Raw genomic sequence first — 14,036 nt, forward strand, 5'->3', positions numbered from 1 at the left:
CCAGCCGTCAATGCTCAGGGAGCGACGGGAGCGCGCAGAGCGGCCGGTCCCAGGGCGGAAGTTCATCCCCGGAGCCGTTCTAGGAAACCCGGAGGACTCAGCTCCTTAGTGACCCCGGGGCTGAAGTGGGCAATGGCCAGCTCACAGGGCCACTGCGGGGGCAGCGTCGGCAGACGGTGGCGAGAAGGCGCGCGGGTTCCGCTGCGAGTCCGCAGAGAGCAAAGCGGGAGAGGGGAGGAGGCGCTGGCGGCGTGCGAGCCACCTGCTCCGCCCGCGGAGTGCGGCGCGCGCTGATTGGCTGGAGCGCCGCCCGCTCCCGGAAGTAGCCGGTGCCCGTCGCCAGTGAAACCAAGACAACAGCTGCGGGCTGTGCGCGAGCGGGCGGAGCAGCCCCGGGAGCCCGAGCGGAGCGAGCGTGGGGCGGTGGCGGCCTGCGGTGAGACCTCATTCCGTCCCGGCGGGAGGGAGGAGGGCGCTAGGCTCCCGACTTCCCGGCCCGCGAGCCGAGGGGAAACCCCGCGTTAGGCCCGTTCCCGACCCGGGTTCGCTTTGTGACCTTGGACTTTATGGTCAGCCCGGGCCTCCGTGTCCCACCCGCACACAGAGCGTGCGGTTCCGTGCCTGTCAGCCGCGAGGGCGGAGGAAGCAGGGCTACTCCCTTCCTCGGGCCCGAGGTGGGGGCCAGTGGGAGCTGTGGTTTTCCGACTTAACCTCCCCAGGTAGACTGCGGGGAGGAAAGGTGAGGCGACACCAAAAACTCACCGCCCCCCCCCCCCCCGCCCCCGCCTATTGTGCCAGCAGATAGGTTATTGGCTTATGAGGGTTAGTTTTGGAAAGGAGACAAGTAATAGAGCCTTCTTGATTGTAGGAACCACGGGGAGGACAGCGGAAAGGAGGATAATAGTGCTTTAAATTAAATACCACCCCGACTGGGAAAAGGAACTCATTTCTACAAACAGTTATTGTCATCCGCTATGTGTCAGGTATCGCTCTAGGCTGTTTAGCTACAAAATGAATGACATATCTAGTTAGTCCTCAAGGGTATCACAGATTCGGTATGCAGATAAGGCATTTACACAGATTCATTGAACATCATTTGCCAGGTACTGGAAATGTGCTAGGCACTGGGAATACCAAGTTGGCTGGGACGTCATCCTAGCTCACGTTATAGAGAGGGAAGCAGGCATGAAAATAGACCAATGCAATGAGGTAACTGCTACAAGATGAAGGAGTCTTAGGGGCAGGGAAGAAGACAGAAGGGACTGTCTGTGCTTGGCTGAGTCCTGTAGATGTTAAGTGCACAGGTGGCCAGGCAGCGGGAATAACCTGTTTGCAAAGGCAAAGGCGCTTTCAAGAATAGGGAGTGTTTGCACTGCAGCACCCTGAGCTTTCAGCAGTCACTGGAGAGCGTGGGACAGGTGATGGAAAGGGCGACAGGGGCCTGACCAGGAGGGCATTATGAGCCAGGTTAAGTTTTTATTCTGTAGGTCTTGGGAAGCAATGAACAGGAAGCGACATGATAACTATAGTCCAAAGAAAGAAGTCAGTGAGAACCTCCTTCCTGCAGGTGTTAGTGAAAACTTTGGGGAGGAGGTGATTCTTACACTAGATATTGCGTATCTGGCCTCTCAGAAGTTAAGGGAAAGGATTTGTATCAAAAGTAAGTGCTTTTGTCTGTAATGTAAGTAAGACTACAGCTCAAGTTGGCTTAGTGCATGCTGTTAACTCTCATTATTGGAAGACAACAGGTAAAGTGGTTTCAGGACTGACTTAATCTCTTGGTCCTGGTTCCATTTCCCCTCAACTTTCTTAGCTTTACCTGCCGTCACCCGCAACTTGGGAGTGAAATGGCATAGCAGTTCCAGGCAACCATGTATAGAAGTCTCTTCCTGAGATTTCTCTCAGGATGGCAGGAAACTATTCCTAGAAGCTCCCAGCAAACTTCCTCAGATTGTCACTGAGCCAGATGAAGGCATACGTTCACTTCTGAACCAGTTCCTGCTGTTTTGAGCAGTCACTTGCAAGGGGGATGGTATTCATTTGACTGGGTTAACTCAGTTGGGATTCACTCCTGGAGCTCTGAGAGCAAGGCCACTGCAAACTTTTTTTCTCCAATGCCCCATAAAATAGTTTGAAAAGCTTTGGATCCTCTTACACATATGTAAGTTGACATCCAAAAGGTTTCATCTTTTTTTGTCATAAATTTGAATAGTTGCAAAGGATATCACTTTCGGTGAATTATAAATTTTGACATTTCAAAATTAAATCTCATGCCATTTTCCTGGATGCCTGTCCTTGGTTCCTTGTGCTCACCACATTCTTCACCTTCTCTGTGACCTCCATCTATTAGCATCCTACTCCTCCCTCCCTCCCCCCACTTCATTTGCCTCCCTGTCTCAGTCATTGCAAGTGTGTCCCGATTAACATGCTCAAGTTCCTCACTCCCTCTCTCTTCCATCATGCATATCTCTAGAGCCTCAGCTGCCCTGGGGCTGTCAAAAGTGTCACTGGAGAAAGATAGGAAACGATGCCTATTGACTTCTCTTCACACTGATGCTCTCTATCATACTTGTCTCATAAAGAGGTTGTGAGGGGTTAACAGGCTACTGTCTATAAATTGCTTAGCACACAGTACATGGTAAGCACTCATTATTACTTTCCACATCAAAATGTCAGTGCATTCTCACTTCTTCTACACATAATACATTTATGTTAGAATGTTCTTTCTGTTCCTTTATTCCTTCTGTACTTCGTGGCCTCTGAGGATTTGCTTACCCCATTCTCTGCTCAAAATGCTGTTGTGTAGTAGTCTTCGAACTGAAATACATGGAGGATGTACACAAACTCTTTCTGTAACATCTGTTGGGCACATGGATTGTTGAATGGGAATCAGTTTCTAGATCCTTGACTTCAATATTTATTGTTGCTTACAACCGATGTACTTGAGATTGGGCCTATGGTCTATAGCTTTCTCTTTTCCTCCTCTACAAAAGAAAGACACACCTCTCACCCGTGGCCTCCTGAATTTTGCTATGGTGTATTTCTCTGGGTAGAAAAACCTCTGGAGTAATACACAAAGGGAGGGTTTGTTGAGTAAGTAAATGATCCTGGGCCTTTTGTAACTTAAGTCCTAATCTTTGCTTTCAACAAAAATTTTAAAATATCAAATCAAGCTGTCAGATGATAGATTATTTATTTTTTTTTTTTACTGCAAATTACAATATGATTTTTGGCACGTAAGTTCAAAGGGTTGAATGATATTTGCTATCACAAGAGGTGTTGTAAACGCTAACTTAAGCAATTTGGGAAAACTCAGGTCCAGTCCCAGTATCTAGGGTCAGTCTGATAAGCATAACAGGAATGTGATTCTAATTCAGAAAAAGGAATCTAGTCACTTATATTATATCTGCCCTATCTGCCCTCAGAAGTTTAGGGAGAGGTAGGGGCAGTCAAGATGGGGATAGGAAAAAAGAGCAAGAACTGACAGTGTATCTATAATACTGGTGTTGTGCACATGGTTAGCTACTTGGTAGATCAGACCTTGGGTAGGGATGGTTGCGCCAGATGGAGAGTGGGATAACTTCAGTCGTTAAGACTGCCGAACACAGTGGTTTCCAAACCTGGTAGGTCATCAGAATCACCTGTGGTACTTGTTAAAAATACAGATTCCTTGGCCCACCCTTGGAGATTCTGATTCTGAGAGTTCTGAGGTGGGAAATAAGTATTTTAAAAGATTTCCCAGTTGATTCTTATGCATCTGGCCTGGTTCCAAGCCAGAATCATTATTTAAGATTCATCAAAACAGAACAAAACAAAATAACATCTTGCTATGATCGCAAGCCTACTAAACAATTTTCAGATCTTACTAAACAATTTTGAGTGTTTTATGTGGTTTGCCATTGTAGATTTTCATCTGGGCATTATGGTCCTTTCAGAGCATATTTCTCATTGTTAATTAATAGGTGGGTATCTGGCTTATGCATTAGTATTTTGTGAATGAGGTTTTCCGAGCCTGCTCTAGGATGCGTTGAAAAAAAAAACAACCAACCACAAATCCAGGTCTGCAGCACTGCAGACTCTATTCTGAACCGTGGAGATCCAGTTGAGGTCTGCTTGTCACCCCCCAGACTGAGGACCAAGAATGGTCGTCTTCCTCCTCAGCTGGCACCTCCATCTTATCTCTCTCCAGAAACAGCTAATTTCAATTCAGAAAAGTGAAGAAGTGAGAAACAGAAAGATAGGAAATTCTGTTTGGAAATGTAAATTTAGGCTATGCATAGTAGAGTGTTTCCATATGAGGATGAGGTTTAATGTGTGGCTGTGCCTCTGGGAAAATCAACCAAATGGAGATTGGCTTTGATTTGTATATGAGGAGATACCTATAAAGTAGTATTTAACAGATGACATTAATATTGTGTCACTGGTAGAATGCGAAGCAAAAGAATGGTCACAGATGGGATCAAATTTAGTTGGGGAAGACTTTCTGGATTTGATTTTTGAACCAGATCTTGAAGCTGGAGATAGGTGCTTACCTAACTTTCATATCTTTATCTTGTTTTATGGTGGACAAGTGATTTTTCCATATGGTGTGGCCATGATTGATGACTCTGTAAAGAGCTAGATGATGGAAAAGAAGTAACTGTAGGAGGGATGAGGGTGAAAAGGAAAGGCCAGAGAGGGGGCCTGAAGTAGATAGGGACTTGTTCTTGGCCGAGTACCAGTATCAGAGAGAAATTTATTTAAGGCAGTATGTCCCAACTCAAATGGTACCATGGATGAAGATAGCTAAATTCTCCACGATGGATTCTTACAATTATATGGACACGTATTATTTATAATTTTCAACAAATAGGCGAAATCCAGCTTTTGGGTGCCCACCCTCACTCCATGGGAAAATAAGAGAAATACTGAGGCAAGAAAAGTTGAAGAAGATTCCAGTTTATTTTGAGGAGTAGCACAAAGAGTTTCCAAGGCTTCAGGATTCCAATAGGAGGTCAAGTTCCTAACAGGTGTTGGAGGTATTGGGGGGGGGGGGGGGGTATTACCAGGGCTGCACTGATGAGTGACTAGAGAGGCCCCAGGGTAGGATGGTGGTAGTAACTACCATCCTGAGGATGACTGGGAGGCTGGGCAGAGAAAAAGGGCAGTACAAAGGTCACCCAGAAATCATCGCTTTCCCTTTCCCTCACCACTTGACCCCAGTCTCTCCTGCCTCTCAGGGTCTTCATTTCTTCAGTAATTGCATATTTTCCCCCTTAATCCCTGTCTGTCTACTGGCACCATCACTCCTAATATAAACATATTCAAATCTTTCCCATCATAGAACATTCTTCTTTGGCCTTTCTTTGATGTCTAATGCTACTGCTCATCTTGGTTCTCTCCTTTCTTCCAAATTTTTTGAAAGAAGCAGCAACTTTACTAATCACTCCACTGTCACTGGCTTCTGCTTCTGTCATTCTACTGAATCTGTTCTCACAGATCATCTGTGACTACCTAATTGTCCCAGTAGACGTTTTCCAGTTCTTATTCTATTGGGTCACTTAACTGCATGTGACATTTTAAAATTCCCTCTGCCATTGCCTTGATGACTTCTATGACACGGTATTCTGATTCTTCTCCTACTTCACTAACCGATTTTTTTTTTTCTTCTTCCACCCATTCCTTTTTCAGGGCCCTAACAGGAAACAGATACTTCATTCAAATTAGAATAATTTGGGGATGGTTTATTTGCAAAGAGGTTAATTATAAATGTTATGTGTGTGGGCATGGTGTTGAGGCAACTGTGGAATGATCACCAGCCCCAGGTCATAAGAGATAAGAGGTAGGAGAGGTTACTGGGGAACCCAGTTAATTGTTGAGACATTTGGGTAGGATAGACTTCTTTTTTTAAAAAAAATATATTTTACTGATTTTTTTACAGAGAGGAAGGGAGAGGGATATAGAGTTAGAAACATCGATCAGCTGCCTCCTGCACACTCCCCACTGGGGATATGCCCGCAACCAAGGTACATGCCCTTGACTGGAATCGAACCTGGGACCCTTGAGTCCGCAGGCCGATACTCTATCCACTGAGCCAAACTGGTTAGGGCAGGATAGACTTCTTGAGAGTAGTAATGACCTTCAATTGAGGGAAACTGTCAACCCAACGTGATCTCAGGAGTCAGGAGAATAAATACCCTGATCTTATTCTCTTCCCTACTTCCAGCCTCCTGCTGAGCCTCCCCATTGATGGAACACAACTAGAGGCCTGAGGACTTATTGATTTGTGCTGTATAGGTTAGCCTTCTGGGGCAGAGAGCAGGGTGGGGAAACGTAGAGCGATCTGGAGGGGAAGATGGAAGATAACTGGAGTACCCTTAAGTGTTAGCTTTTTATGTTTCTGTCCTTAGTATATCTGACAGTTGTCATACTATACTCATACCATTTATGCTGAATACTCTCATGTCTGTATCTCTAGTCCTGACTGCTTTATACTTTAGACGAATACAATATATTCCTTGATACAAAATATAAAATATAGATTCCTTGATACCTTTATATGGATATACTGAGATTCATCTAGTCCAGATAGATTTAATCTTCCTTTCTAAACTAAATGCTCCTCCAGTATTCTCAACCTCAGTGGTACCACTATTCATCTAATTACCATTCCTCAAACAAATGGAGATCTGGCACCATCTTTAACTCTTCCCTATTCCTTATATCTATATCCAATTACACACGAAATTTTACAGAATTTGTCCTCTTAAATATTTCTCCAGTATGTGTCCTTTCATTACTACTGTTGCCATAGTTAGATTTAATCACCCTTTATCTTGATGATTTCATCAATTTTCTAACCGATTTCCCTATGTCTAGGAATAGTACTTTCTAGTTCAGCCATTGAATGGCCAGTAGTGTACATCTACCTAATGCTAGTCTGACAATGGACTATCCTTGCCTTAACTAAAGTCCCATAGCTGCCCATTCCCCTTTGAGAATCACCTTTCACAGTTAACACTTTTACTGATGGGATGATTGTGTTCCTCAGATTTGCTATGGTACAAAAATGCACTGGCCTAGGCAGAGGGCCTCTTCAATATTAGCTCCAGGTTGCTTACTACCTGAACAGAGACCACGTTTATTCTCCCATCACTTGGACTTTACTTCTGTGACTGGGACAGCTAGATTCCTAGGGCCATTGTGCCAGTTAGGAGTAGTGGCTTTATAAATTAAAAACAAAACACATGAGAGCTCAAGCAAGGCAAAGTATTTCTTTCCTAAATGAAGGAAGTACAGAGGCAGACATTCCAGGACTGCTATATGAGCTCCATGGAATCATCAGGGACCCAGTTCCTTCCAGCTCTAGTCCTGTCATAGGGGATGCCAGTGTACTCATGGTTCAAGACAGCACTCCAACTGTCAGCTCATGCCCCAGGTGCAGCATGAAGAAGAGGGTGAAGAAATGCATTCTCTCCCCCTGAAGGAGACCTCCCATAAGTCCTATGTTCTTTCATTTGCATCTCCCTGTCTTGTTGGCCAGAAGTTGGTCCCATGGTAATACCTAGCTGCAAAGTAGTCTGAGAATTTCTTCTTTTTCCTTCAAATTAAAAGAGAAAGTTGATGTAGAAAGTTACAGAGGTAGTAAAAGTGAGCTGTAGAAGAAATGGGCAAAGGAAACAAGTTACAAAAGCAAAAGGCCCTTGTTGCTTAGGAAAGTACACTTAAAAAGAAGATTTGAATGGCTGTGCTCTGGGGGTGGGGGTTGGGGGAGAGAGCGGAGACTTTATTTCTTTAGCTTGGCTTTTTGCTATACAAAATTAATTCATTATTATGTTGCTGATGAGGGAGGGAAGAATGGATAATTGGGATAGACAACTAAAAATCTTTGCCACAGCCTTTTTAGAAGTTTTTAAAAAATATAGGCTTTGGATCTATAAACATAGAAAATTCTATAAAGGGGCCAGTTACAAAATTAGTATGCAAAAATCAACAGCATTGCTATCTATATAAATAATAACCAGTTGGAAAATATATGAAAGACATACCAAAAGAAAATTCATACAGAGACATGATGGATACAAACATTAAGATAAATTAGGAAATTTTGCAAAATTATACTAAAATTTATTTAGAAAAATATGAAAATAGTAAATATGTGAAAAAGAAGACTAATGAGAGAGAACTTTCTCTAACATTTTAAACATTTTAATAAAGCTATAGCAGTTTGAACAATTTGGTATTAGGGAATAGACAGATTAATAGAACTGAGTGGAGTCTGAAAATTGACCCAGAAATTAACCCAAATATATATATAGCCTTTTAGACTGGGATATAGGTGACATTTCAAATCAGTAGGGAAAAGGAAAATAGTTATTTATACAATTTACTGTCTGGAGACAATTAAGCTGGAACCTTACTTCATCCAAATGTAAGGGAGTCAAAGGTAGAAGTAACTACCCTCGTGCTAGTTATAGCTAAGTCATGTTAACTGTTTGAATGGGTACATATACAATCCCTGTTCTGTAAAGCTGTTGAGTACCACAGGACTGGGCTCAGAAAGTTCCTCTTGCTACTCATTTTCTGATTACTTTTTCTATAAATCAAAAAGTTGTTTGTATTAGTCATTTTTGCCCCTTCTCCCAACTTTTTCTATACCATGTATTAACACATTGCGGACCAGTAATTTTATTGCTAGCTTTACCCAGTGGCCAGATAAGTTTCTATAGAACGAGTACAAAAACGTTTTACATAAATGTTAAAGGCACACTTTAAAATTAAATACCCATTGCATTTTGAAGTTATTTATTACATGTTCTTACAAGCTAATATCTTTTGAAAGTATGATACTTTGTAAAACATTGTGTAGTATGAAGCGAGAATTCTCATGATCCATCCACATTAATATAGCCACCATTTTCCTTAAATGTTTTTCTTGCCAAACCTCAGTTCTTCCCCAACTCACTGTTAATGTTAATGGAATTTTTATCAGCACCCTCCTTACCATCCATTTCCTGTTTTTCTCCTTAACTCTCTTCCTCTGATAATTTCTCTCACTCTTTTCAGTCAGCATATGCTGTTTATTTAGCATGTCCACCATAATTATAAACATCTTTCTTCTCTTCAATTACATTCTACAATTTCACCAGATACCAAGACTGTTTTTCCCCCCCACTAATTAAGTTTTATTGATCCAAGACTGTTTTTGAGTGTTGTCAGAGCCATGTTAAAGCTCCATACTCCTCTAGCATTAGCTTCATTTAGATATGATATGGCCAGTTCACATACTTACTCTCTCTCATTGCAGATTGTAAGATGGGGACTGAGAACAAGGAGGTAATTCCCAAGGAAGAAATTTCTGAAGAATCTGAGCCACCTGGCGCAATATTAGAAAAACTTCCAAAGGTAGTTTACGAGGGTCACGAGTTTGGAGTGGCATGTGAAGACAGCTTGTCGGAAGGGCATTCAAGAGAGTCCACAGAAGAGATTATGGAGCAGATGTCTCCTGAGGAGAGAGACTTTGAATCAGGGCTGATTATCTTTAAGAAATCACCCTCAAGTGAGAAAGACCAGGAGAATGAAAGTGAGAGAGTCTACAGTCCCAGCCCAAACCTGATTACACATCAGGGAGATATTACATCACAGACAGTTAGTACATTTGCTACCTCTGGCCAAAACTTCATAGAGAATTTAGAACCTAACAAAACAAAGAAAAGTTCTGTGGGAGAAAAGCCTCATACATGCAAAGAATGTGGGAAATCCTTTAATCAGAATTCACATCTTATCCAGCATATGAGAGTTCATAGTGGAGAGAAACCCTTTGAATGCAAAGAATGTGGAAAAACATTTGGAACTAACTCAAGCCTTCGCAGGCACCTGAGAATTCATGCTGGAGAGAAGCCCTTTGCTTGTAATGAATGTGGAAAGGCCTTCATTCAGAGTTCACATCTTATCCACCATCATAGAATTCATACTGGAGAGAGACCTTATAAATGTGAAGAATGTGGTAAAGCCTTCAGTCAGAATTCAGCCCTTATTCTACATCAAAGAATCCACACTGGAGAGAAACCATATGAATGTAATGAATGTGGGAAAACCTTTAGGGTTAGTTCACAGCTTATTCAGCATCAGAGAATTCATACTGAAGAAAGATATCATGAATGCAGCGAGTGTGGCAAAGCCTTCAAGCATAGCTCAGGCCTTATTAGACACCAGAAAATTCATACTGGAGAAAAACCATATCTTTGTAACGAATGTGGAAAAGGCTTTGGTCAGAGTTCTGAGCTTATCCGGCATCAAAGAATTCATACAGGGGACAAACCATATGAATGTAATGAATGTGGAAAAACTTTTGGCCAGAACTCAGAGATTATTAGACATATTAGAATTCATACTGGTGAGAAGCCTTATGTATGTAAAGAATGTGGGAAGGCCTTTAGGGGGAACTCAGAACTCCTTAGACATGAGAGAATTCACACTGGAGAGAAACCCTATGAATGCTTTGAGTGTGGAAAGGCTTTTAGGCGGACTTCCCATCTTATTGTCCACCAGAGAATTCATACCGGAGAGAAACCTCATCAGTGTAATGAATGTGCAAGAACCTTCTTGGATAAATCTGAGCTTCTTCTCCACCAGAAAATTCACATTGGAGAGAAACCTTATAAATGTAATGAGTGTGGGAAAACATTCAGCCAGCATTCTCAACTTATCATCCATCAGAGAATTCACACTGGAGAGAAGCCTTACGAGTGCCAAGAATGTCAGAAGACCTTTAGTCGGAGCTCTCACCTCCTCCGACATCAAAGTGTTCACTGTATGGATTGATTTGCAAAATAGGAAGGCTTTCTGTGGAAAAGCTGAAGTTAGACTTATTCATAACCTACACCCCAATTTTTCAGATCAAATGAATGAACAGAACCTCCTCTGATCTGCTTTTAATTTAAACATTTGGTCAAATAGTATGAGGCACTTTTATGAGTTATTCATTTAGAAGTTTCAGTGTACTGAGTTAAATTATAAAAGCTATTTCAGGTCTTAATTCTTCTCTGCCCCTCTTTCCTTCTCTTCTTCCTCCCCTAGTGGGTTACATACCATTAGGGGTCTACATACCAGCCATCTAGACTCAATTTGTACTCCTCAGGAAAACTGGAGGAATGTGATTCCTCCACTTCCTAAGAATGGGAGTCAACTCATTGAATGTTATCTCCTAAAGTGCTAGAAAGTTGCAGCCTAGAAGACACACTTTGTTCTCTTGTCCAACAATTAGCACTGGAATAATTTAGTAAGCTTTTATTAGCTTCAGAATCTTTCAAACATGCTATCAAGTTCCCAATGAAGATAACAGCACTAATGAAATGGAAATCTGGGTCATGTAATAACTCCTTCTCAAAAAGGTTTCCTGGATGGAGGAAACTGACAGGCAGTTTATAGGATCATAAGTAAAGGCCCTTAGAATCTAGAGGGGCTGGTGAGCAAGGCCAGGGGATGAAAAACATGTGAGGCCAGACTATTCAGCATGGGCAGAGCAGCTGTTTAGCAGCTATTTCACACTGGGCTACTCAGGCTGACTGCTCCCAAGAACTTAGCTGCATTCACTTTTGGCCCCAGCTCCTGCTGCGGACAGATACCATGTCAGGAAGTAGCAGAGAGCACAGTGCAGCTTTACTATCACCAGGCACCTGGCTACAGTGGTGAACCGGTTCACCTGATTGACCAGGGCTACCTTGCCAAAGCACTTAATACTCTCGTGACCTGGATCCCAATGGACTGATAGGCCTCTTCTCATTTTGTCCTTGGCCTTGGAATTATCTCTCTTCAGCATCTTTACATGAATTTTTTGTGTTCCTCCTATGTATTTTTCCTTTGAGGAAACACATCCTCATTTTTTCACGTGTCCATGTTTCTGAGGCAGTGGGTGGGAGTGGGAATTGCACTAATGGGGACCTGGCAGTCTTAGGGTCTGGCTTTAGAGCTAGACCTTTTGAATAAGGCACTTCACCTGCTGGTTCCTAATTTTCTCTAAAATGAGGGGAGTTGAACTAAACCAATCCAGTTGTTCTTTGGTTCTTTTTAAAATCTAACTTTATATACCTTAAGTGTTCTATTTTTAATTTTTCTTTATTACTCTAATACTAATCACTAGTATTTATTGTGTTTCCTATATGCCAGGCACAATGCCAGTTTACACTTTTATTTTCACAGCATATCTATGATCTAGGTATTCTTAGTCTTTTTAAAAACAGCTTTTTGAGCATACCTTACATACCATAAAATTCACCTGTTTTAACTGTTGAGTTGAATGCTTTTTAGTTGGTTTAAAGTTGCACACCCATCAATAATTTGGGTAGTCCCACTCCAGTTTAAAAGATGTGGAGGGGCAGGAGGGATGTTAAGTAACTTACCCATGATCACACAGCTGGTAAGAGCCCAAACTCCAACCCTGGTCTGTGTTCTTAACCACTGTGCTGTGCTGTGGCTAGGAGGATCTATTACTGACTTATTTGAAATCATTCGCACATTTTGTATTATTATTGCTTCATGGACTTGAATATAAAGGATTTATATCATGTACTTGGGAAAATAACTGGTCACAGCCAAAGTCCACCAAGTGGATTTGTTCTGTACCCCAGTATATGATCTCCCTTGGCTTGAGAAAAGCCTGTATAAATAAACACTTGATTTCACAGTTTCTACATCCTTTCAGGTACTTCTGCCTCTAACAGTGAAATTAGCACAAGTTCTTTAACTTATCTCTTTCTGTAGGGTGATTACAAGTGCAGTGTAATCTCAAGCTCAAATTGAATTATATCCAGATCATACCTTTCTCACAGGAAACCTCGGTGTCACCTATCCCTTTAAATTCTGATTTCTGTGTTTGCATATTTTATTTCCACATTCAACCCTTACCAGGCCTTAATTTAGATCCCAGCACCTCTCCATGCTCCTCCCAAAGAGTCCAAGAATAGGAAGATTCTTATGTATGTAAAGAATGTGGGAAGGCCTTTAGGGGAAACAAACACATCCATGAGGAATATGACTTTTCTGAAGATGCTGTTGCATAAGAGGTGGAGAAGTGGGTTCACATCCTATGAGACATTTTGACCTCAGAGGTCCCTTGGCCAAACCACCACTGATGTTTTTCTCGGTCCTCCCTCAGGGCTCTGTCTCCTTGACGCCGCCCCCTCCCCTTTTTTTTCTTCAGATATCCAAGCCCTGCCCTCAGCGCAATTGCCTTCTTACACCCACTGCTCAGCAAAAGAAAAGATCCTTCAGTTAACAATCCACTCACTGGGACATTCGTTAGTAGGCAATTAAGTGACCAACTTGTATGTACCTGAGCATATTGGGGGGTAGGTCTCACATTTCATTTCAAGAAGAATCTTCCAACAAGAGGAATTCTGGTGAATGAAATTATTTCCACATAGTACTATAAAATTCACCTTGTTACAATAGTACTAATTGTTTCCACACATCCAGTAACCTCATTCCCTGCTATTGTCCACCTCCGTTACCTCTGGGTTTCTCCTTGTTTGCCTCCCTCCCTCTCAATTTACTTGGGAGTCAAAACCTGATTATAATGTTGACTGGTAGACATGTGCAAGTAAAATTCTATCAAGGAAGAGAAAAAAACATGAATTTTCTTAATTTTAGATCCATTTAAAAAACCAGGTCTTATAATCTCAAAGGCCGCCTAAATACCCACAAAGACCTTCAGAATTTTTGCAGCTATGTTCATGTATGTTTTCATCCTCCCCTAATTAAACCGTTTTACTGGTATGCTAACTTTTGGATAAGTAAAGTATTTCTTCTAAAGTATATTGTTTCATTATGGTCTAAATATGATTTTGTATAACAGTCCCTATCCTGTAAGTGTCATCCTTACCTCAGTACCCCACCCTGTTGTGCTCTGTTAGTGTCTGGTTTTGCGTAAGCTGATCACTCTGTCCTTGATCTTCTGTTCTGCTTAGTGAGATTCTTTACCTTTCATAGTGGGACAAGTGTTACCTATTTGTGTCTGTGTGTGTAGTTTTTCGTGATTAACAACTTAATGTAAGATA

The 14,036-nt window shown here is 42.0% G+C and overlaps 1 protein-coding gene across 1 annotated transcript; it reads left to right on the forward strand.

Annotated features, from left to right (window-relative positions):
* The first annotated feature begins 334 nt into the window (after positions 1 to 334).
* On the forward strand, positions 335 to 14,036 carry ZFP3 (ZFP3 zinc finger protein). The gene is made up of 2 exons (XM_070393013.1): positions 335 to 436; positions 9,287 to 14,036. Exon 2 carries the CDS (start codon positions 9,295 to 9,297, stop codon positions 10,801 to 10,803), a length of 1,509 nt encoding a protein of 502 aa, XP_070249114.1. The 5' UTR covers positions 335 to 436; positions 9,287 to 9,294; the 3' UTR covers positions 10,804 to 14,036.

This window comes from Myotis yumanensis, unplaced genomic scaffold (genome assembly GCF_028538775.1).
Source record: "Myotis yumanensis isolate MYYU_CA2020_CCGP unplaced genomic scaffold, mMyoYum1.0.hap1 SCAF_16, whole genome shotgun sequence".
Taxonomy (NCBI): Eukaryota; Metazoa; Chordata; class Mammalia; order Chiroptera; family Vespertilionidae; genus Myotis; species Myotis yumanensis.